This window comes from Prionailurus viverrinus, chromosome D1 (genome assembly GCF_022837055.1).
Source record: "Prionailurus viverrinus isolate Anna chromosome D1, UM_Priviv_1.0, whole genome shotgun sequence".
NCBI lineage: Eukaryota > Metazoa > Chordata > Mammalia > Carnivora > Felidae > Prionailurus > Prionailurus viverrinus.
In genome coordinates, this window is record NC_062570.1 from 8,752,832 (window position 1) to 8,778,535 (window position 25,704).

The 25,704-nt window shown below is 38.5% G+C and overlaps 1 protein-coding gene across 2 annotated transcripts in view; it reads right to left on the reverse strand.

Moving 5' to 3' along the window:
• Positions 1-25,704, reverse strand: part of RDX (radixin) — a 91,710-nt gene that overhangs the window by 42,503 nt on the left and 23,503 nt on the right. For both annotated transcript variants that reach the window (XM_047878683.1, XM_047878682.1), the window contains exons 3-10: positions 24,124-24,207; positions 18,036-18,131; positions 17,339-17,613; positions 12,244-12,327; positions 11,895-12,041; positions 8,113-8,209; positions 7,482-7,645; positions 2,362-2,492 (exon numbers count right to left, since the gene is read on the reverse strand). In XM_047878683.1, the coding sequence (XP_047734639.1) occupies positions 2,362-2,492; positions 7,482-7,645; positions 8,113-8,209; positions 11,895-12,041; positions 12,244-12,327; positions 17,339-17,613; positions 18,036-18,131; positions 24,124-24,207 (1,078 nt within the window). The remainder of the gene's footprint in view (positions 1-2,361; positions 2,493-7,481; positions 7,646-8,112; positions 8,210-11,894; positions 12,042-12,243; positions 12,328-17,338; positions 17,614-18,035; positions 18,132-24,123; positions 24,208-25,704) is intronic.

Consider the following 25,704-nt stretch of genomic DNA (forward strand, 5'->3'; position numbering starts at 1 on the left):
CCATGTTGGGCTCTGTGCTAACAGCTCAGAGCCTGCTTGGGATTCCCTCTCTCTCCCCCACTCACACTGTCTCTGTCTCTCTCAAAATAAATAAGTAAACAAAAAAAAAGATAAATAATTTAACAGTGATGAATTGTGGAAATGTAAATGGTAGAATGGTTCTGTATAATGATTCACAACACATTTCAAATAATGACTGTAATAAAATTTTTTTTAATTAAATGGTAATAATGAAGTATAGAAAAAGTTTCTTCTCAAACAAAAAAATTTTAGGTTTATCTACTAAATACTATTACTTAGATACGGCCAGAGTTACTGCATTTGAGTGAGAATTCAGCATAAATTACAAGACAATCATGAAGATTTTAGCACAGCCTGGAAAAGCTTTATTATTAGGAAAAAACCAAAACCAAGAAACAATTAGATGTCCTTTGCCCTAAGATGACTGATTGGAAATTGTCTTGATTGGGACACTCTACATTCTTTCTTAGGTTCTATCTTCCTTATTATATTCTTTAGTGTTTCTTGACTTGAGTAGTTCTCTGTGTGTAAATCATTAGTATTTTTATTACACATCCTAAATAAACGAAATTGAAAGATAAGTAGCTATTCTCTCAGAAAGAGATATATGTAAATTAAAAACTGGTATCGTTCAATCTTTCCTTTAGAGTCATGCCAGTATGGTAAATTTCTTTCAACTTTTCCTTGAAAAACACACATTCCATCTGACAGCATTCTTCCTCTCCAAGCACTGCTTACAGTCTTCCACAACATCAGGCACACATGGCCTCCCTTTATCTGTATTTCTATGCATCTTATTTCTGCCAACCACAAAGACTTGGAGCCACGCAGGCTAATTCTCTGTATTCCTAGAAGGCAGCCCGAAAGGCACTTCCTAAGTGTCCACTTTATTCAACAAAAAAGGCACCTGGAGTGGTACAAACAGTATGAAGTTGGAAGTGAGAAAACAGGTTCTACTCTTGCGTTGTGGCCTGCAAACAAGTATATTTAATACCTCTGATCTTTGAACTGAGGCATTTTCTAGCTCTTAGAAGTGAGGTTTCTAATGAGTGAGAATAAGGCTACTAGGGTTTTTCCATTTCTTCTCTTAAAATTATTATTTCCAATCCTCTTGGAATCAGAATGATGAACCAGTTTGTGGGTTTACAGCCATCTCTGGGACTTTGACCCGTAGTTACCCATTTGCAAATTCTCCTCCCCACTGCTCCAGAGCATCTCCCCACCATGGTAGCCTGATGTAAGGAATGAGAATAACCTTAAATAGGTTATTATTTAATAAACTTTAATGTTCTTATTTAATTTAGAAAAAATAGAACTAAAAGCTGGTTCTACCAGTTGTCAGGAAAGTAGTTATTAATTCCAGTTAATAGTATCTATTTCCAATGTTTACAACCCTCACTAAATACTATTGGTTGAGAAGAAAAACATCTTATTTTGCTCAACACCCTTTTTCTTCTGTTCTTCCTGCTATTTGTTGTTTGAAAGTAGTATATCCTAAGGGCACCTGGGTGAGAGTCTGACTTCGGTTCAGGTCATGATCTCACAGTTCATGGGTTCGAGCCCCGCATCAGGCTATGCGCTGACAGCTCGGAACCTGGAGCCTGCTTCAGATTCTGTCTCCCTCTCTCTCTCTCTCTCTCTCTCTCTGCCCCTTCACCACTCATACTCTGTGTCTTTTTCCCTCTCTTTCAAAAATAAGTACACATTAAAAAAAATTTTTTGTTTAAGTAGTATATCCTAGACTTATTTAATATAAACCACTCTCTAAATCCAATTTCCTTACTATACACTGTAGCATTCTGGTTACATTCTGCATAGGAAGTAGTTCTTCCCAATGTGTTACCAAAAACAAACACTTCTATATGTTGTGTACTTTTTTAATATGCTAAAATGAACTTTAGAGATGGAGTTCCAAAGGAGTTTATAATAGAATAGCTTAAAACACTTTAAATTACTTAGCTGCCTTAAAGTACTGAAATATCCATAAAGCAACGAATAAAATGGCTTTTGTTGAAATGCTAGCAAGTAGTGAAAATGTGTGTTTACAGAACCCTGAACAGTAAGGGGGGGAAAGTTAATATATGCACTCATTTACAACATTTAATAAGGGTACACATGAAAACAGCTCCGTGTTTAAATAAATAAAAAAGAAAGAACACACGAACACAGGAACATTCTATGCGCCTCAGTTAAATGTGTTTCGGATGTGATTCCAGTATGTATTAATCTGACAACTAAGTGGACTTATTCTACAAGACAAATAAGATAACACAGTAAGGAAATATTACATCTGACAAAAGAGGAACGATTGTGAATCCAACATTGAACAGAAGCTCCTACCTTTCTGGGCTTTCAGCGTCTGTTCTTCTATTTGCCGTAGACGCTCCATTAGCTCCTCCTTCTCACGTTCTATCCTCTCCTTCTCCTTTTCTGCTATCTCCCTTTTCTTCTTCTCATTCTCTAATTGTGCCCTTAAGAGGAATTAGAATTGCTTTGTTACATACTAATACGTAGAAATTTTGACGTGAAACTCAAGTACTGTGAGTAAACTAAGAAAAATCTAAGTATTTAAAATTTTGTTTCAATGTTTATTTATTTTTGAGAGAAACAGAGACAGAGCTTGAGTGGGGGAGAGGCAGAGAGAGAGGGAGACACAGACTCCGAAGCAGGCTCCAGGCTCTGAGCTGTCAGCACAGGGCCTGATGCAGGGCTTGAACTCATGGACTGCGAGATCATGACCTGAGCCCAACTCAGACACCCAACAGAATTACCCACCCAGGCACCCCTAAGTATAAGTATTTTAAGAGTCTTCATTATAGTCAGCTGATCTCAAAAAACCATCCAGTTGAAAATACAAGACGGCCCTGTGATATGCACATGCACGGGATTACAAGGCATTCTTTTTGTGAGGTCACAGGAAATGTCATCCAGGACTGCTTAAAAAGATATTAACAACTTAGCCATCGTGGAAAGATTTTCAAGGTAAAAATTTACAGAAGTGCTAGGAAAGTAAAACTGTCAGATATATCCCTGTATACAAAGCATATTTTTAATGTGGACTTGAATGGGGGGTGGGGGGAAGCTAGGAGAATTATGACTTACATACTTGGTGAATTCTGACAACACATTACAGGTCAGCACAAAAGGAGTTAACTGCACACTTTTGTTGAGAGAAATAAGAAGGCTTAAAAGGAGTACACAAGACTATTTTACTTAAACTGTTTAAAGTAAAATAACCTGGGAAGGCAAGAATGTTCAATCATTAACATGAATTAACACATTTTTAATTCCTAAGGTAGCACCAACTTAAGCTGATATAAATGGCCAGTTTTATCTCCTGCATCTGCCAGGGGCCTAATGAGACTGTTTCTTCTAAATATAGCCAAATTCACTCATCAAACATCTACCAAGAACTTACCAGGGGTCAGACTCTATGTTGAGGGCCAGAAATATACTATTTCATAAATTTAATCAATATTCAATATTCCCATTACTTTAATGGGAATAATTTTCTTTTTTTAGTTAAAAAAAAATCGATTATTTGGGCACCTGGGTGACTCAGTTGGTTGGGTGTCTGACTTGATTTCAGTTTAGGTCATGATCTCAGGTTTGTGGGATAGCCCGGATAGCATCCAGGCTCAATATGGACCCTGCTTAGGATTGTCTCCCTCCCTCCCTGTCTCTCCCTCTCTCTGCCCCCTTCCCTGCTAGCATTCACCCTCTCTCTAAAATTAAAAAAAATAAATAAAAATCAATGATGATTTCATGTCTGATTCTTATCTGAATACATCTAAATTTCCCCCCAAAACCCATCACTGCCATCTGGTGTCAATTCTGAATTTCAGGCACAAAATCTCAATTTCTAGTCTCTGATAAAGTCATTAGCAAAGTTTCATCATCGAAGCTTTTTTCCCTTACTCTATAAACCTAAACTTAAAAATTCCTGCAGCTCCTAGATATTTAACTGCCCCTGCCAAAGAAAGAGGCTCCAGTTTTGGAGCAAACGGGTAGAGTTATAACAAGTCAACAAGAAGTAAGACAGACAGCTAATGGTGAGTGAGTACATCAGGCCAAAACCTGAAGTTCAAGGGCACCCCTCTCTAACTAACTCTAAGCCTATTTCTAACTTTCAAGCCTTAGTAAAGGTGCATTTTCCCATGAAGCCTCCTGTGGTTAAGTAAAGCCACAAATGTAAGTTTTTATTCGGAGTTTAGGTTTGGAAACCCTAATTTGACCAAGTCGTTCTAGTTTAAGAGCATATATAACATATTAACAAACTCTCAATTCTCCACTAACATACAGAAAATAAAGTATTTTATAATACCTTACCTTTTAAAGAATATCAGATGAACCCAATTACAGGTTTAAAGGGTAAAAGCTAACTTATATTCAGCTTCCATCCAGACTATGCATTAATAATATTAAGCATTATTATACTTCTTATTAAGCGCCAGGGACTAGGTTAAATGTCTGAATGCCACTGTCGTTCTTTCTCACAAAAATCTCTGCAACCTTGAAGCTGGGTCACAGTGACACAAGCAGCCGGCCATGACACAGAATACCGCATGGCTAAGCTACAACTGGTATGTAGGTATCTGATTCTAAACTGTGTCCATTTAAATATATATATACATTTATTTATTTGGAGAGAGAGAGAGAGAGAGAGAGAGAGAGCGCTAGCAGGGAGGGGCAGAGAGAGAGGGAGAAGCAGATTCCCAAGCAGACTCCACGCCGTTTACGTGGAGCCCGACATGGGGCTCGATCCCACGAACCGTGAGATCACGACCTGAGCCAAAATCAAAAGTCAGACGCTCAACCGACTGAGCCACCCAGATGCCCCTGAACTGTCTCCATTTTTTATCTGGTAACGATTTTAGCCATCCAAAAAAATGTTCAGGAATTACAGAGTGACTTATCATTCAACCTGGATGTAAAGAACTTAGAGCACAGACTGCAGAGCCCAACAACCCACGGTACAGAACATCGCCTTCACTGCCAAAAATCCAGTTATGGGAGTTCAGGTGACAGAACACGGCCACGCACAACGGCACTTCCGGGAGAGAGGCTGCCTTGCCGCCCCCTCCCCACTCCGGCAGCACAGGCAGCGCTAGCGAAGAGACCCCTCCCCCCTCTACTGCTGGCTACTCCGCCAGAGGGCTTGACCACAACTGCTTCCACACGTACGGCTGTCATTTTTCTGTCTCTGATCTGGAAAGCAGGGACTAGATGAAGGCTCGGCACGCCATTTCTGAATGACCTGCCAGATCCCTGTGTGCTAGGCTAACGTAAAACCTCCTCTGAGCACTCTAATGAATTAAACGGTCACTAAATTCCTACATGGTACGAGGTAATAAATGTTTGCCAGTGAAAGGTTGCAAAATTTATCTGAGACAGAAATCACGGCATGGTTACTGCGTGAGAAAGGAAACTTCAAGTCTTCCACTTCCATCTGGGCTTCAGAGTAACTCAAATACCGTACGATCACCAAATGGTACTTATTAATCACACTACATACACTAGAAGCCATCCAGCACTCCTCTATGGGAGAGAAATAAAGGACAAATAGGCAAACATATTTAAGAATAGAAATCATGTATCAACATTACAGGGAAGCAGAAAAGAGGGCATTTTATGGAGTGATATGTATGAGGTGTGATTTTTTTTTTTTTTAACTCATGACAGGAGATCTTAGACATGGGCCTGGAAGGGAAGGGAAGGGATGGGAAGTGAGAAAGAGAGGGTACGGGTAAGGGTGAGAATGCATAGAAAGAAAGAAGGAAGGAAGGAAGGGAGGGAGGGAGGGAAGAAGGGAGGAAGGGAGGAAGGAAGGAAGGAAGGGAGGGAAGGAAGGAGGGAGGAGGGAAGGAAGGAAGGGAGGGAAGGAAGGAGGGAGGAGGGAAGGGAGGGAGGAGGGAGGGAGGGAGGAGGGAAGGGAGGGAAGGGAGGGAGGGAGGGAAGAAGGGACGAAGGAAGGAAGGAAGGGAGGGAAGGAAGGAGGGAGGAGGGAAGGGAGGGAGGGAGGGGAGGGAGGGAGGGAGGAAGGAAGGAAGGAAGGGAAGAAGGAAAAAAATTAGTCTTTGTGAGGGAAATGGAGAGGCTATGATGGCTATGAATATATAGAAAGTAAAGCCCCAATAAGAACCACTTTAAAAAAAAAATTTTTTTTAACGTTTTATTTATTTTTGAGACAGAGAGAGACAGAGCATGAACGGGGGAGGGGCAGAGAGAGAGGGAGACAAAGAATTGGAAGCAGACTCCAGGCTCTGAGCCATCAGCCCAGAGCACGACGCGGGGCTCAAACTCACGGACCGTGAGATCGTGACCTGAGCCAAAGTCGGACGCTTAACGGACTGAGCCACCCAGGCGCCCCAATAAGAACCACTTTAAAAAGGATGTAAGCCTAAAACCACAATGTGATCCTAAGCTACATGAGAGCAGTGAAAAGGGACAGAGCACAGTCAATCCAAGTTAGTATCTTTAATGATGGGGTGAGGAATTACTGGAAAGTTTCATGCCTACATAAAAAAACGTCTGGCAACACAGTAGACTTCTCTAAGGCAGACAACCTGAGGAAAGCTATCTAAATTACAGAGAACATTTAAGAAAAAAACAAAACAAAAACATCATTAAACACAAACACTAAAAATGGTAAGTAGTAAAATTTTATCTAGCAGAGGACCTATTTAATTCTTATATTCAAATCGCGTTATTTCCAAGATGTTTGAAATATGTAAGTTTATATATGTTTAGAGCTCCTCAGTTTTGTTTTGTTTAGGACCCACTCATTTCTTACACGACTGTATTATTCTATACCACAAAGATTTCCTCAATGAAAGTTAATTTTAAAGTCCAAGTCAATCTAGGATGAGATTTGGGAATAATGCTGCTGACTCTGGTAATCTGGTTCCAGCGTCCACAGGCTTTCATTATCTATCCCTTTCAGGAACTCTCTAGGATATTTAACAGTATCTTTTTCAAAAGTCTATGTAACCGTGGTTGATAACATCAGTGTCACTGGCGGGGGTCCTGGTGTTGCTCTGCATAACGACTTTTCACTTGAGTTCAACAGTGTCACTGATATGGCTTTAAAGCAAAATATTCAGCAATTCTTATCCTGAAAAATTTGGAAATACAAGTCAGAAGGGAAACAAACTTGAAAAATTCCAAACCACTATGGTACCCAAACCAGTGAGTCAGGGAAAAGCAAGTATGTTCAAAAAAAAAAAAAAAAAGGTACATCTGTGAAATCATGGGAAGCTACCCTCCCAGAAAAGTGTCAAAGATTTGTCGCTCGCAGAGCACACACACTCATTTCGGAAGAGGATAAGGGGAGCACTCATTCCATTTTAATACAATGAAAACAATGCAAAAATGTAAGCTCAGAGAATGCTAAAAAAACTGAGCATTCTTAAATTTTAGCTCACCTACTCAATTACGCATCACAGACCTAAATTCCATACCTTTCCAACTGCTTCTGATGTTTCTCCTCCCTTGCCTGAGCCTTCATCTGCTGCACTTCAATAGTATCAGGCTTCCTTCTCCGCATGTACAGTTCATGGTTTCCCATACATAAAGCCAAAATCCGCTTATTGATTCTCAGACGAGGTGCATAAAAAACAAAATCCTAAACATAAAGTTTCTGAATTAAAATCTTCATGAAGATAGTGTCTCTCACAATAACATGCACTAAATTTTAATACGTGGTATGAATTCGAAAGTCGTATTATACACAGTTCAGAAATCATAAAACTTCCTACCTCCAAGTGACTAGGCCATGTTTGCACTGGACTAGGAAGGCTAGCAGCGAACAAGTGTTTTAACTGCTTCTTAGGAATGAGGATTGTTAACAAACATCACCCACCTTATAGCTGAATCTCAGTTAAAATAAAACTAATATTTATGTCATAAAAAAGATTAAAACTTTGTATATTTACTAGCATTCATTATTTTCTCACTGGGAAAGTTAAACTATGGAAAGAGCGAGTCAGGAGCAAGTCAATAAATGAACGATGCCACTCTTCAAATGATTATCACAGCAAAGTGGCAGAAATTAAAAAAGAGTTAATACAGAACATAAAGAATTTTACTTACAGGTGCCTTTTTGTCGATTGGCTTTATAACAAATTTTTTGTCATTAAATGAAATATTTCTGATTTCACTCCAGGGAAAACCAATTTTAGGTGTTAACCTTAAAAAATGAAAGCATTCCTTTACTTAAAAGCAAGAAACAAAAGGCAAAATTCATTAACATTTGGGGCCAATTTAGCTGAATGACCAGTCTTAAGAGTGCCAGACTTTCAAGTGCATTACCTTACTTATACTACTGACATTATCTTCTAAGGGGAAACTTGATCAGTTAAGTCACATAAAACAAAGAATAACTATCAAAGGATTTCATAAATGCGTCATGAGCCTTGAAAGCATCACACTTGCTTTCTTAAAATTACCTAGAAAACACTAGCAACCCAGAGTGCAGAACTGAGCTTCCTGGGGTTCCGTATTAGCTCTATTTAGAATCAAGCTGCTACAACTATTAAAAATGTTTAAGGAGAGGGAAAAAAGAAGTCTTCGTAACTTTTCGTGTGATTTATAGACCTGTTACTAAATATGAAAATTTTTTAATTCCTTCCTCTCTTTACTTTAAAAATGAGTATTTGTGAATAACATTAAAAACACAATTTTCAGTATCTTTAATTTTTTTTTAAGTTTATTTTAAGGGGGGGGAGAGAAAGAAAGCACACACAAGTGGGGGGGGGGCGGACAGAGACAGAGGGAGACAGAGAGAATTCCAAGCAGGCTCCACACTGTGAGCACGGAGCCCAATGTAAGTTTCGAACTCACAAGCTGTGAGATGATGACCTGAGGCAAAACCAAGACTTGGACACTTAACCGAATGAGCCACACAGACGCCCCTAAATTTTTTTAATGTTTATTTTTGAGAGAGAGAGAGAGAGAGAGAGAGACACGAAGGATGCATGGGGGAGGGGCAGAGAGAGGGAGACACGGAATCTCAAGCAGCCTCCAGGCTCTGGGCTGCCAGCTCAGAGCCCGACAAGGGGCTCGAACCCAAAAACCATGAGATCATGACCTGAGCCGAAGTTGGACACTTAACTGACTGAGCCACCAGGCACCCCTAATTTTCAGTATCTTTAAAATGATTCATTTTATGGTATGTGAATTCTACCTCCAAAGAAAAAAGGTTAAGACATTCACACACACCAATGTTTGGGTCAACGACAGGGATGGAATTCCAACGTTAAACCTATGCAGCACTTACCTCCATTTTACCACACCACACACATACTGGAATAACAATTTTCTTCTGCTTTTCATATATTTTACTGTTTCAACTACCCATCAAATTTGCCACTGTTATCCAATAACAAGTGTGCAAAATGATTATGACATCCATGCTGGCCAAAAGACATCTTTTTAATCAGTCTTCTGAGAACTGAGTATGAATTTCTACCTATTGATAGTTCTTTTAATTCTTAAGGAGATTAAGAACTGAAGCACAGCAAATAATTTTTTCTGCATAAAACTTTATCAATATCCACGACTTATGCTGCCCTCTAATGGTCATTCAAATGTCAAAGTTACCTGCTTGAAAAGGGGGGGTGCTGGAACACAGTTGTTTTTTTTTTATTATTTTTTTTTAACGTTTTATTTTTGAGACAGAGAGAGACAGACCATGAGCAGGGGAGGGGCAGAGAGAGAATGAGACATAGAATCCAAAGCAGGCTCCAAGCTCTGACCTGTTAGCACAGAGCCTGACGAGGGCCTCGAACCCACAAACCGCGAGATCATGACCTGAGCTGAAGTCAGACGCTTAACTGACCGAGCCACCCAGGCGCTCCCACAGTTATTTTTTTTAATGTTTATTATTTATTTTGAGAGAGAAAGAGAGGGAGAAAGAGAGAGCAAGCACATGCACGCACACAAGCGTGGAGTGGGGGGGAGAGAGGGGGAGAGAGGGGGAGAGAGGGGGAGAGAGGGGGAGAGAGGGGGAGAGAGGGGGAGAGAGGGGGAGAGAGGGGGAGAGAGGGGGAGAGAGAGGGAGAGAGGGGGAGAGAGGGGGAGAGAGGGGGAGAGAGGGGGAGAGAGGGGGAGAGGGAGAGAGACAATCAGAAGCAGGATCCAGGCTCTGAGCTATCAGCACAGAGCAAGATGCAGGGCTTGAACCCACCAACAGCAAGATTACAACCTGAGCTGAAGTCAGATGCTTAAGTGACTGAGCCACCCAGGCACCACAAGGAACACAGTATTTTTTAGGTAAGGCTGTACTATGTTTACACATTATTTTGAAAAATTCTAAAGCAATTTCTTCATGTAATTCTCACAACAATCCTGTGAGGTGAGCCTGGCAGTTACATGAATTTCAAAGAGTTAATAACCTGACCAGGGTCACAAAGGCAATTAGTAGCAGAACTGTTAAACGAACCTAACCAAGCTTTTAAAGTTGTCCACTACTTTGACTTTTAAAAATATTTTGGAAATACAACAGATTTTAGCTATTTAAAAAAAAGTGATGGGGCGCCTGAGTGGCTCAGTCAGTTGAGCGACTGACTTCGGCTTACGTCATGAACTCACAGTTTTTGAGTTTGAGCCCCACGTCAGGCTCTGTGCTGACAGCTCAGAGCCTGGAGCCTGCTTCTGATTCTGTGTCTCCCTCTCTCTCTGCCCCTCCCCAACTCATGCTCTCTCTGTGTCTCAGAAATAAACAAACATTAAAAAAATTAAAAAAAAAATTTAAAAAAGTGAACCAGTATAGATAAGACCAAAATCCCTTTTGTCCACAATCTCAAATCTTAGTCCTTCCCATCCTGAGCTAACCCCTTCTCTTTCATATTCCCCATTTTTATCTGTAAGCATATTTATAATGGGTAGTCTAGTAGAAACTAATTCAATGATTTTTAAAAGAAAGAAAAGGGAAAAAAGATTTGGGCCACAAAATTGGGTCTGTAAATCCATTTTGCTTTTCAAAACTTTCAAAATATTCTATTCTGAATGATATAGCCTTTTAACTTGCTTGGTAATATAAGTAAAAACTATATTATCAGAGTAAAATTAGTAAAATGCTCTCTTTTAGACTTATTGTTAGAAATGTTTATTTTATCAGATATTTGTAATAATGAAACTAAAATTCTAGACAGAATAAAGAGAAATGCCTTAGAGGAAGACATTACTGGCATGGACTTAAATGTTTATGTGGTACAGCAAATAAATTAAAGAAAATATAAAGCAATTGTAGCTATCATTCCTAAAAGTATTTTAAGAGTCTGATGTATTTTATACCAATATAAAAATTACTACCTGGTCAATTAAAAAAAAAAAAAAAATAATAATAATAATAACACTATCTACTATGCTTACTTGATATAGTGATATTCTACTTTATTGATGTTCAAAAAATTCAAAACAATTCCTATAAATGTCTAAAAAAAGGTGTTACAAAATACAATAAATCATGTATCTATTAATTTCATTCTCATTGCTCTTGATCTCTTATATATGTTAATTTCAATTTCAACCTATATGCCAAGCATAATATTTAAGGAATTATTATTCACCTATACAGGGAACAAATTTAATTAATTTACTGGACAGAACTCATTAGAGAGCAAAAGAAGTGAATCACTCCATCTGATAAATACACTGAGAAGCAGAACTCTGAGGCTCTAAGATGTTGCAAAGATGGAGACATGATATCCAAAAGTCTATGGGGCCCTAACTAATCATTTAAGCAAGCAAAAAAAAAAAAAAAAGGCAGTAAGAGTAATCAAGCCAAAAAAGAACTTTTACAGACACAGCATAAAATTAAAGCCATACAGATCATTAATGACTAGTTTTTACCATGCAACTAATTTACTCACTTGTCATCATGCTCATAAATATTCAGACCCAGAGCATCAACGCCTAGCCACAATTCGGTTCCCTTTTTATTTTTTATTTCAAAATAGTTGACTCCATACATTTCTAGATCTTGTGCAATCTTGAGGTATTCCATCATAGAATCTTCCCTGTTAAAATAAAGTTTATTGTAATACACTTAAATAAAGGTAATACCAAAAAAATTACAAAAATACTTTGGATTACAATGTAGTGCTTTATATTTATTCATATAAGTTGAATGATCTTTGGGGGATAATCTGATATATTAATACATGCTATGAAATAAAAATACTTTGAGGAAAAACACTAAGAAAATAGCCACCCAAATACCTCAGCATTCCTCTGTGTTCTTCATGCCAGTTCTGTATTCTTTCTTCCCACTGTTCTTTTGTCAGCTTGTGTTGTTCCAAAACACTGTAAGGGAAAAAAAAATCTATGAGAATGCCTCTATGATTCAAAATCAACATTCATTTAAAAGTCTAGACTTAGGGCACCTGGGTGCCTTTGGCTGACTTTGGCTCAAGTCATATCGCGGTTTGTGGGTTTGAGCCCACATCAGGCTCTGTGCTAACAGCTCTGAGCCTGGAGCCTGCTTCAGATTCTGTGTCTCCCTCGCTCTGTGCCCCTCCCCTACTCATGCTCGCTCTCTCCATCTCTCAAAAATGAATAAACATAAAAAAAGAAAAGTTATAAAAAATGTAGACTCATTCAGTACCTTAACTGTGATGGTGGCTGTCATAAAGACCTATATACATGATCAAATTGCACAGAACACACACACACACACAAATGCCTGACTGCAGGTAAAACTGGTAAAATCTGGATCAGGTTGGCGAACTGTATCAATATCTTAGTTGATATCGTACCCAATATGCAAGACGTTACCAAAACGGTGGGAGAAGGATACAAAGAATCTCTCTAGTTTTTACAACTGCTTGTGAATCTGGAATTATCTCAAGATAAAAAGTTTCTAGAATCCTGAAATTATTTTAAATAATACATTTTTAAAAAACAGTTACACAGATACTTTATGGGAATTGAAATGTTTCCAATGAATACACTATTGGACAAAAGAAAAAAAAGGAAAATGACTTTCTCATTACTAACAGAAAAATAAGAGAACAGAGTGAAAATCAGAATTCTCCAGCCTTAATTTCTTCCTTTACTCTATGTATTTACTTTCCTTGGTGCTAAATTTAATTGTTATTTTCTTTAGATAATACTTTACATAAAATTATACAAGGGAAAAGTTATACTTTTTACCATCCCACACTCTCCAAATAACTTTATTAGTTTCTTTTTAATCCTCCCAGTGTTCCTTATGTTAATATAAGCAAACCTATTTTCTACTACTAATATCTTAACACCAAACCAGCAAATTCTACATGCATATATCTGCTCTACACACTACAGATTATTTATTTCTATTCTCTTTGGGTCAGATAATGATAATTATACATCTTTCTTTATTGGTGAATCCTCAGATCCTACTTTATTAATAGCAAAAGCTATGGTGCTAAAATATTATCGTTCAACTGCACAAAAAATTTATGTGAATCCTAGGAATGTCTTGGCAGTATAAAGGAATCTCAGAATGTCGTCATGCTTTGCACAAGTAACTCACTATTTAGAATGGATTCCTTAATGAGGTCTCAAACAAACCATTATGTTCTTAAACGCACTGCTCCTTTCTCTGTGTATCCTCTTTTAAGCCCTTGGCTTTTTGGGAGAGAAGTTTTGTCTTCTCCCTTAGAGCAATTAAGTTTCTACATTTTTCTTGTCTTTACACTTTCTCCTGCTGCCTTGCCTCCACTGCTCACCAAGAGGAACGTAATCAGCCTTGAGGGCATAATCAGTGCAGCCAAGTGCTGGGATCATGCTATTAAATAAATCTGAAGGTATGGGTTAACTTGGATGCCAGTAAGATTTATGTTCTAGCTATTTATACCCTGCATTTCAAATAGCATTTGTTTGCATTTTGCATAATACACTTGTGCTATTATTAATCTGTAGGAGTCTGCAGGTATTCAAAAATTCCCGCCCTCTCTTTCTTCTGTCCAGAAAAAGGAGTCTTTCTTCCTGGCTAATCTGTCTGACTTGGCTTTAAATCTGTCTATCTGGGCTTTTAAGGGACTTCTCTCTTCACTTTCCCAGGATCTATACTTCATCATTTATGACGGGACATATTTATTGTCCCCCGCATGTGCACACGCGCACACACTCACACATATATACTTAGATGGCAAAGGACCACCACATCCATATTGCTCACCACTATATGCCCGGTACCAGCACTGAAGAGGTACTCAAAACTTTGTAGAGAGAATAAAGGAATTACAGTAAATCAGCTCTTTCCCATCTTTTAAAGAACATGTCTATAAACTCATGCTTTCCTAGTTTTTTATTTTCTTTTTCACAGCCGAACTTCTAAGAACTATCCATATTCAGTACCTTTCGTTTGCATACCTCGCATCTACTGCCTCTAGTCCACCACAATCGGGCTGCAATCACCAACACCATACGGAAGCTTCTTCTACTAAGGTCACTACCAATCTCCTTACTGCTAAACCGACAGACACATTAGTTCTCCCTCATACTTGACCTCTTAGTACTATTTGACACTGCTAACCAGTCCTTCCTTATACCTTGGCTTCCATGATTAACATTCCTCTGCTATTATTCTGGACTCTGGCATTTTTTTCTCAATTATGCCTTACAGGAGCCTCTTCCCCTATACTTAAAAATTAACTTCCAACAAGATCTTAGGCCTTTTGTTCATTCTAGATGTACTGTCAAGTTCATCTCTTTCATTCCATGGGATAATTATCTATTTGCTGGTTATTCCCAAAACTGTACCAGACTTTGTTCTGATTCACACCTACAAACGAATACTATCTCCCTTGGTTATACTGGTTATGTTTCAAACTCAGTAGATTCAGAACTGAAATATTCCTCCCCCAAAACATATTCCTTCTCCCCATATCTTGGCAAAACTGTATTACCCACTACCTAGATGCCCAAGTCAGAAAAGTGGCACATAAAAATTTATGTGTATCTAGTTCTTTTCAAAGGAGAGAGATACTATCGGGTGGATCTGATCATCCACATCACGAGAGAGCTAAACTGTACTGTGGGAGAACAGATTGCTTATCCAGGTTTTTCTATACAAGAACTAATAGCATCCATCAAAGGCATCAAATTGTGTTTGATTTATGACTACCAAATAATCTGATTACTAATTCCCTCCCTCGGGTACTTAGTGAGAAAAAGTGTACTATACCATACATAAAATAAGTTCATCACTATGAAAGTATTTTCTCCATTTTATTTTATTTTATTTATTTTTTTTTCAACGTTTATTTATTTTTGGGACAGAGAGAGACAGAGCATGAATGGGGGAGGGGGCAGAGAGAGGGAGACACAGAATCGGAAACAGGCTCCAGGCTCCGAGCCATCAGCCCAGAGCCTGACGCGGGGCTCGAACTCACGGACCGCGAGATCGTGACCTGGCTGAAGTCGGACGCTTAACCGACTGCGCCACCCAGGCGCCCCATTTTCTCCATTTTAAATACAAAAATTAGTATTCTGGTTTTATTTTTTTAAAGGAAACTTACTGTATGTATGTATTTATTTACTTATTTATTTATTTGGGGTAGGGGTGCCAGTGAATCAGGGGCAGAGAGACAGAGAATCCCAGGAGGGGTGGGTAGGGGGAAGGTTAGAGAAGAGAGAAGTGGGGCTCACCCACAACGGGGCTTATGTATTACCCAAAGTGGGGCTCATGTTCACCTGAAGCAGGGCTCAAGATCACCCAAAGTGGGACTCGAACTCAGGAAACATGAGATCATTACCTGAGCAGAAGTCAGATGTTTAATGACTGAGCCACCCAGGTGCCCAGTATTTTCATTTATGAGTAAGACTCTTTTAAGCTCAGATAGCTTAAAATAGTTCTCCAAACATTACCAACCTGAAGAACACCTATCTGTACCTTCAAAATTATGGACCATATCTTGAAGGGCATGTGCTATCATCCTCCCTTTTAAACAAAGTGGGTTACAGCACACATACATTTAAAATAAAAAAATTAAATTTTGCTTAAATATGATTCCCGTGTGTAAAATATTATAAAACATCACCTATTAAATGGAAGCCAATTACTTCATCTTGCGCTCAACTAAACAGCAATCTAATCTAACAAAAGAACAACCATCGGGGCACCTGTGTAGGCGCAATTAGTTAAGCGTCCAACTCTTCGGCTCAGGTCATAATCTCACAGTTTGTGGGTTCGAGCCCCACACTGGGCTCTGCACTGACAAGGCGAAGCTTGCTTGGAATGCTCTCTCTCTGCCCCTCCCTTGCTCTCTCTTTCTCTCTCAAAATAAATAAATAAACTTTAAAAAAATCTTGGGGAAAAAAAAGATCTATGTAATACCTGAGATAAAGTATGCCTATTCTACAAAAAATTAAGAAACTGTAAGGGTAATGTTGATTATACATAATATTTACCTTAGGCCCTGATTTAAAACTTAACCTCCTGTGCATTTTACTAAGTACAAATTATACCTCAATTATGGCACAGAGTTGTGGAATCACTATGTTGTATACTTGAAAGTAATGTAACACTGTGTGCCAAATATACATCAATAAAAATAAAATTACTTAAATCTCAATTAAAAATAAAAACTAATCCTTATCTGAAACAAAATTCTACTGTGCTAGTAACCAACTATTTAATTCAATGCTTGACAAAAAATCTTGAGACAAGAACTGGGGTTGGAATAATAACTGAAGCTAAATAACCACAGATTATGAGGTGTCTCATATTCCTGAGTCTTTGGTGAACAGCATGTATTATTTTATCTTCTTAGGAAACTATTACTTCCTCTATAGAATTAAAATTAAGTTTTTAACTTTTTATTTTTTTCATTATTGTTTTTAAAGTTTGTTTATTTTCAGAGAGAGAGAGAGTGCAAGTGGGGCAGAGGCAGAGAGAAAGGGAGACAGAGGATCTTGAAACGGGCTCTGTGCTGAGAGCAGAGATCCTGATGTGGGGCTTGATCTCAAGAACTGTGAGATCATAACCCGAGCCAAAGTCAGATACTTAACCTACTGAGCCATCCAGGCACCCAGTTTTTAACTTTTTTAAATACTGTTTTGTTTCTTTAAGTTTATTTATTTAAGTAATCTCTATGCCCAACATGGGGCTCGAACTCAACCCCATGATCTAGAGTTACATGCTCTTCCAATTAAGCCAGCCAGGCACCCCGAAAAGGTGTCTGAAACTCAGTTTTCAGATGCCTAGTCTAGGGCTCCGCTCAGCACGGAGTCTGCTTAAGATTCTCTCACTCTCCCTCTACCCCTCCCCCCACCCCTGCTCGCATGCACTCTCTGAAAAATGAAAAAATTAAAAATATGTTTCACTTACCGCTGGGGTAGGAGTCTATCATTAGCCAGGTAGCCCGGTTTATGAATCTCTTTATTATAATCTCCATACTTGGCCTGAACAGCATAGGAAGCCAAAAGAACTGCTGTTTCTGGAGGACAATATATCTCATCATTTAAGATAGCTTCCTTAACTTGAAGGAAGAAAAGTCTCTGGGTTATTTCTTGAATTAATTCCTCAGAAACATCTTCAGGAAAGAATTTAGCTCTAAATTTGAACTGTAAAGGATTCTCCTTTTTAACATCTTGCTGTGTCACCTGGAACAATAATTTCAAACATCATCAACAAAAATGGTAAGTTCATATCAAATTCTTTTTGAGAAGAAAGTAGGATATGAAACATAAATAAGATTCTAAATCCGTAAGTAAGACTCTAGTGTGTAAGTAAGATTCCAAACTTGTAAGAAGCTTATTCTTTATGTTTAAGTCAAACTGAGTCAGTTACACCTAATATTTATTACACGTTAAGTTTTCAAACAGGAAAAGTGAACATTTCCTTTTTCTAAGATGATAAACTCATGGTAACTTATTGAATTAAAAGACATGACACCTTTAACGACTCAGAGATAATTGTAAAAGGAGGTCTGAGGTCAGTCAGACCCTCCGCTTTCCTAGTACAAATTCATGATCATAACTTCAAAATAACTTAATTACTAGCTGAGTTTTATACATATTTTTACCTTTTTATTTAGTTTAAGCCATGTAGAATAACCTTTGCTGTCCACATACTGCAGCCCAAAAAACCAGACCTCACGCAAACCAACTGTTTTCACCACCTTAAAAAAAAAAGTTCAATTTCAGTTCAACATTCATAGTATAAGGAAATGGTCCTGTATTTCAAAAGAAAAACAAAACCACAGAGGTATTATAGGTATATTCCTTTGTTATAAAGATCTTTCTTAAATTTCATGTATTAATTCAAGGAACATTTCTGAAAATTTAAATTCAGGTTTTATATAGTTTATAATGCCATTTCCATTTTATGTGATCCATTTTTTTATACCTCTTCTTCTTTCTCATCTCCCATCATGACCCCAAGAGATCACAAGAAGTCCAGGAAATAGATACAAAGCTGTCATAATCCCACTTGCCTATTTCAATTTATCTCCATAACTACATAACTGGGTAGGCAAGGCAAATAGTATCATTTTGGTGATAAGAGTCCCTGAGGACATGTAAAAGCCATACCTCCTGATGATCCAGCTGGTGATTTCATGCCCCTTCTACTATACCCTTCACCTACCATCAGTATAAATATTCTATGTTCTTCCTTCACTGAGCAAGAAACCATTCTTGGAACGCCCAAATTTTACCCTTCTGCACCTCTGCTCATGCTTCTTCTTCTGCCTAGAATGTTTCTTCTGTACTTTCGCCCCCTTTTGAATAATTTATTCCTCAAGGCCCAGCTCAACTAACACACCTTCTGTGAATGAAGCTGTCCTAGTATACAGATAAAATTAATCACTTGTTCCTTAATGTTCCCACAGCACTTTATCTAGTATCTATAGCTACTGGAACATTGATTCTATCTTATCATAAGTAACTGTATGAGAAGTAGTGTGTCTATTTACCCGCCTTCATTCTTTAAAACTAAGGACAGAGATTACTGTCTTATTCATCTTAATTATGCCATCCTATAAAGAATTAGTAGCCCATGGAAGGTACTCAAAAGTATTAGAGTAAATAGAGTGGGGAGCTAGGACCCACCCAAGAATGTACCAACACTTGGAAAAAGCTTATTTTTAAAAAAAATCTATTTTAAGATGAAAGTGAGGGAAATGAGCCAGGAGAGGTGAGAGTTTATTAGTATTTTAAAAGCTTGAGAGAAAGATTCAACATTAGTTTTAAGTGATATTCTTGGCTTATTTTTTAAAAATAGCTAACAACAGGGGTGCCTGGGTGGCTCAGTCGGTTAAACTCCAACTTCGGTCCAGGTCATGATCTCACTCACAGTTTGTGAGTTTGAGCGCCGTGTCAGGCTCTGTACTGACAGCTCAGAGCCTGGATCCTGCTTCAGATTGTGTCTCCCTCTCTCTCTCTCTGCCGCTCCCCGGTTCACACCCTGTCGCTGTCTCAAAAGTAAGTAAATGTTAAAAAAATTCTTTTTTAAACATATCTAAAAATGTGTCAGGCTTTTGGATTTCAAGATAGCATACTGAACCCTTCAGTTGACTTTCCTTCTCTTGAAAAATTCACTGAAATTACACACACCAAAAAAATTAAAAATAAGAAAAAAACATTTAGCTCTGCTAGGAAAAGTTATCATCAAAAAAACAAAAACAAATTTCTACATGATATGGGATATAAAGACTCACACTGATGCAAAAACTGATCAATGCCAAACAACCAAAACTCGAACCTACACAAAGGAGATCCCAAGTAATTTAACTTTGGCAAAAGACAGGTTGTCCCATCCATCAGAGCCAAAGAAAATATTCCAGCTCAGAGCAGCAGAGTAAGAAAGTTACTTAGGTCAAAAGCAAGGGAGAGCAATGTATCAAAGTAGCTGCCTCAACTGTTGCCTTTAGGCTTTGCCGGATTCATGAGCTTGCTAAGGAAAGGCGGGATCTGCCACAGTGGGCACAAAGGGCAGTACCTTAACTAAGTGGAGACCATCACAACAAACACCAGGAAGAACAAGAAGGCTCAGCGGTGAAATTCTTTAAGAGGCCCTATCTCTTCAGTGCTTTTCGTACTACTTCTCAAAGGGCTCTCAGAAACTTTCAGACACATACTTTTGTACGTAAAAGCATACTTGAGGAAGGTGGTGCCTGAGTGGCTTAGTCAAACGTCTGACTCTCGACTTCGATTCAGGTCCTGGTCTCATGGTTTGTGGGTTCAAGTCCTGAGGAGCCTGCTTGGGATTCTCTCTGTCTCCCTCTCTGCCCTCCCCAACTCTGGCTCTCTTGAGCATACTCTTTCTCACACTCTCAATAAATACATAAACTTAAAAAAAAAATACTTGGGTACTTAACTACAATATATGTATACTTATCTATAAATTATACACAGGCAAAAATCACAGTAATACATTATAAAACATGTATTTTTAAAGTAACTTGAAAGAGGACAAAAATATAAATAAACATTTTAGTTTTTTTGTCTTGCATCCTAACAGATCATATTGAACACTTCTTAGGGGTGCGAATACTCTAATCCCACAGGTGGAAGCTGTAAGTGAAGGATAATGTGGGAAGAATCAGGCAGTAAACCAAAGGACCCCAAGCACTCAATTAGAGCCCCCTATGCACAGCAGCTGACCTCAAGCTCACCATGATCAGAAGTAAGGCCTTGCTACACATGGATTTAGGCTGCTATGGACCCTTGTTTGAGAGGACCCCTATCTCTAGTCTGCTCCTGGTCAGGCCCTAAACCTACCTACCTGCCAACCCACTCCATATGCTCACTATACTCAAGGTAAAGCCTGGTTTTAGATCCTAACATTTGGACTCAAGAGAAGTTGTCAGGAAACAACAGCGACTCCAAGAAAGAAGTGCTTAGGGAACACATCACAGATAACCATACTCCTTATCTAGAACTTCACTTATACTATGAACTGGGTGTGTATCAAATGCACTTTCCATGGATGGATGTACTTTCCATGGATGGATGTACTTTCCATAGATGGATTCTCACTTAACTCACAGCAACCACCTCAGGGAAGAAGAGTGCAATCACCATCCTCATTGTACAAATGAGGCAAAGCAAGTAATTTGTGCAAATCGAACAGCTAGAGCTGGGACTCTACCGCAGGCAGTGTGGCTCCAGAGCCCACACTCTTATACTACACAGTATTGCACTATAATAAAGGAGGTGTCCTTTCCCCCTGCTATCCAAATGAAAGCAACTCTGCTTCATAAAAAACAAGTATTTTATTTCTCATATGCAATACCAAAAAGGCCCACTTGCTCATTAGTTTTTGACTAACACAAACACTGCACTATGACATTTCAACTTGCTACAAAGTAAGTGCAATGAATACCGACTCCATTAAAATTTTTCAACTGTTTATTTACTTTGTGGGGGAGGAGCAGAGACAGAGGCAAAGAGAGAATCCCCAAAAGACTCTGGGCTGACAACACAGGGCTCAATCCCACAAACTGTGAGTCACAACCTGAGCTGAAATCAAGAGTTGAATGCTTAACCAACTGAACCATCCAGGCACCTCTCCATTCACATATTTATTAAAGTAAAGTAAGATAAGCTATATATTCACAAACAGGAAGCCGAGAAGAATCAAGAGAAGAGGATATCATGTTAGTTCACAAGGTAAAATGTGTATAAGGTATGGTGCATGTAGCTGCTTATGATTTTGCTTTAAGAATTTGCTCACTCACAAAAAAACCTTTCATCTTACAGAAAGACCTTGTCAGGGCTTTCAAGATCATCAATTACCTAATCAGGAAGATTAAGTATACTTTGTTAAGAAAACAAACAACTTTCCAGGAATTTTTGAATTTTATATCATATTTTGGATCGGTATGTGATAGAATGCTACAAAATAAAACCAAAATATCTATAAGGTTACTTATTGCTGTACACTAGAAATTCTGTCTCCTGTTCTGTTCTCTAAGTTCAAGGAAGTCTAACCACAGACTACTGCTCTCTGGCTCAGCTCAGATGTAACAGTTGACGTAAACATCCACCCCGGAGTCTCATGCCTTGCAAAATGTATCACCTTTCTCCCTTTTGCAATCAAGTCACCTTCCTAACCACTTGGCCTCTGGGTACCAATCTCTTTCCTCCCCTTCTCAATAAAACATCAGTTACATCATCATACTGCAAAACCTGGGGAACTTAAGAGTTTCATGCTCTACCCACTGAGCTAGCCGGGCACACCTGGAGAGCTTAAAAAAAAAAAAAAAACAAAAAAAAAAAACAAAAAAAACTAACTAGTGATTTACAGTAGGCCCCAGACAATTAAATCAGAAGCTCTGGAGGAGGTTTCCAAGCATTGCTTTTTGTTTTTTTAAAGCTCCACTGGTGACTCAAATGTGCACTCAAGAGTGAGAAAACAAAGAGAAGACCCATAGTCCAAATTCCTTAATATGACATCCATGTTCACTTATCATGAGGTTACAACACCAAACAGATGTTAGGTACCTCCTTATAGCCTATAGTTCCCTGTGCCTCTGCTCCTGCCACCCCCTCTGTCTAGGATCTCCACCCACCCCACTGTGCACAGTATCTTTGAATCCTTTTTTTGTCCTCATTACAATGCTTTAGATAGCAGATGTTAAAGAAATACCTGCTAAATGGTGTTGGGAAAACTGGACAGCAACATGCAGAAGAATGAATCTGGACCACTTTCTTACACCATACACAAAAACAAACTCAAAGTAGATGTAAGACCTAAATGTGAGACAGGAAACCATCAAAATCTTAAGAAGAAAACAGGCAGCAACCTCTCTGACCTTGGCCACAGCAACTTCTTAACTGACGTGTCTCCAGAGGCAAGGGAAACAAAAGCAAAAATGAACTACTGGGACCTCATCAAGATAAAATCTTCTGCACAGCGAAGGGAACAATCAACAAATCTAAAAGGCAGCCTACGAAATAGAAGATATTTGCAAATGACATATCTGATAAAGGGTTCAAGAACTACAAATTCAACACCCAAAAAACAAATAATCCTGTGAAGAAATGGGCAGAAGATATGAACAGACACTTTTCCAAAGAAAACATCCAGAGATGAAGATACTCATCATCAGGGAAATACAAATCAAAACCACAATGAGATACCACCTCACACCTGTCAGAATGGCTAACATTAACAACTCAGGCAACAACAAAAGCTGGCGAGGATGCAGAGAAAGAGGATTTCTTTTGCACTGCTGATGGGAATGCAAACTGGTGCAGCCACTCTCGAAAACAGTACAGAGGCTCCTCAAAAAACTAAAAATAGAACTACCCTATGATCCAACAATTGCATGTTTAGGTATTTACCCAAGGGATACAAAAATACTGATTTGAAGAGGAACATGCACCCCAATGTTTATAGCAGCATTATCAACAAGAGCCAAAGTATGGAAAGAGCCCAATGTCCACTGACTGATGAATGGATATAGAAGATGTGGGGTATGTGGGATATAGAAGATGTGGGGTGTGTGTGTATATATATACAATGGAATATTACTCAACGATCAAAAAGAATAAAATCTTGTCATGTGCAACAAAGTGGATGGAACTAGAGTGTAATGTGCTAATTGAAATAAGTCAGTCAGAGAAAGACCAGTACCATATGATTCCACTCATGTGGAATTTAAGAAACAAAACAGATGAACACAGGGGAAGGGGAAAATAAAAGGGAAGTAAAGCATGAGACTCTTAACCATAGAGACCAAACTAAGGGTAGATGGTGGGAGGGAGGTGGGGGTGGGTAAAATGGATGATGGGTATTCAGGAGGGCACTTGTGATGAGCACTGGGCGTTATATGTAAGTGATGAATCACTAAATTCTACTCCTGAAACCATTACTACACTGTATGTTAACTAACTTGGATTTAAACAAACAAAAAGATACAAACAGAAAAAAGAAAACAAAACAACCTAATAATTAATTTTAAAAAGTCCTATCTCTCAAATGCAGGAATGAGAAACAACAGTGTCTGTACCACTGTGCCAGATATCTTGAATAGGTACCATGAAAAATTTCAAGCGCCACATTGCTGCAATACCAGTAAAATCACAGAAAAACATACAAAGAAGTTGCAACATATTCCACTCTACATTGTCAAAAGCTGCATACTTCATGTGGTTAAACGATACCTGGTCAAAAAGCTGCTTGCCAGTTGTATTGGGCTGAATGGCAAACTCCAGCTCAGCATCCATGGTGGTCACTCTTACGTTGATCTGCAGTAAAAACAGAAGGGAAAATCACTAGGATACAGAATATATTTATTAAGTATTAAACGTGAGAAAATATTATCTGATTCATAAAATAAAGCATAATGTGCAGGCAATAAAGAGCTACTCCATAATTGTACCTAGTATTTTCTTTATTAAAGTAACCAACTTTGATTTTAATCACAGGAAATCTAAAATCTATTTGAAAAAGAACTTACAAAGTCCTCTTTTAAAAACATTTTTTGACTTCTTGGCATATAGTAGGCACTAGGCCATGACCTTTCCATCTTCTCATTTAGCCCCTGCAACAATACTAGGAAATATAGTCATTTCTATAGAAACTAAAAGAGTTCCCATTATTTGCCCACAGGGATATCAAACAGCAGAGTAGGTATTTCAACTGAGCCATAACTCCAAATTCTCTGAATGTCATTCACTATCCTGTATTTCTTTCAACACAAAATTCAAATAGTTTTATTCATATTGCAAATATACTGACTTTATAAAAAGCATTCTTTGATTGATTGACCTTTGTTAGACTCTATCCTAAATTCTCTTTTGTATAAATACCTTTCTAACTGGGTATCTCACCAAAATCTTAATATGCCTTAATGAAAATAATTTTAAGGGGCACCCGGGTGGCTCAGTCAGTCAAGCGTCCGACTTCAGCTCAGGTCATGATCTCGCAATTCATGAGTTTGAGCCTCGCGTCGGGCTCTGTGCTGACAGCTCAGAGCCTGGAGCCTGCTTCAGATTCTGTGCCTTCCTCTCTCTCTGCCCCTTCCCCACTCATGCTCTCTGTCTCTCAAAAATGAATAAACGTTGGGGCACCTGGGTGGTTCAGTCAGTTAGGTGGCCGACTTTGGCTCAGGTCATGATCTTGCGGGCTGTGAGTTCGAGCCCCGCATCAGGCTCTGTGCTGACAGCTAGAGCCTGGAGCCTGCTTTGGATTCTGTGACTCCCTCTCTGTCTGCCCCTCTCCCACTCATGCTCTGTCTCTCTTGTTCTCAAAACTAAATAAACATAAAAAAATTAAAAAAATAAATAAACGTTAAAAAAAATTTTTTTTTAAAAAGAAAATAATTTTAATTCCAGAGTATCATCTTCATTTAGAGTTTACCATCATGTGGTACAAACGTACCTTTTTAACTCATACTATTAGAACTCTAAATGTGACTTATTTCCCCTTTACATTTACATTCCCCCTGCACATGTAGCTTTTATCTGAAATACATTCTCTAATCAAATAAACCTTACCAATCTACCTTTCTTTAAAATAATGCCTATTAGGAAATATGCATACACATATACATGTAACATACATAAACAATGAGGCATAACAACATAAAACCTATTGTCACAGAATATGTATTTGGTCTTCATTCTGTTTCTTGGCAGAGTTCCTAAAGCCCCTGGAATTTCCTGAATGACAGAAGCGAGTGGAGCAATTTTTGTTACTCACAAGCCCCTTTCAACCACACCTGAGTTTAGGCTAATGAAGTG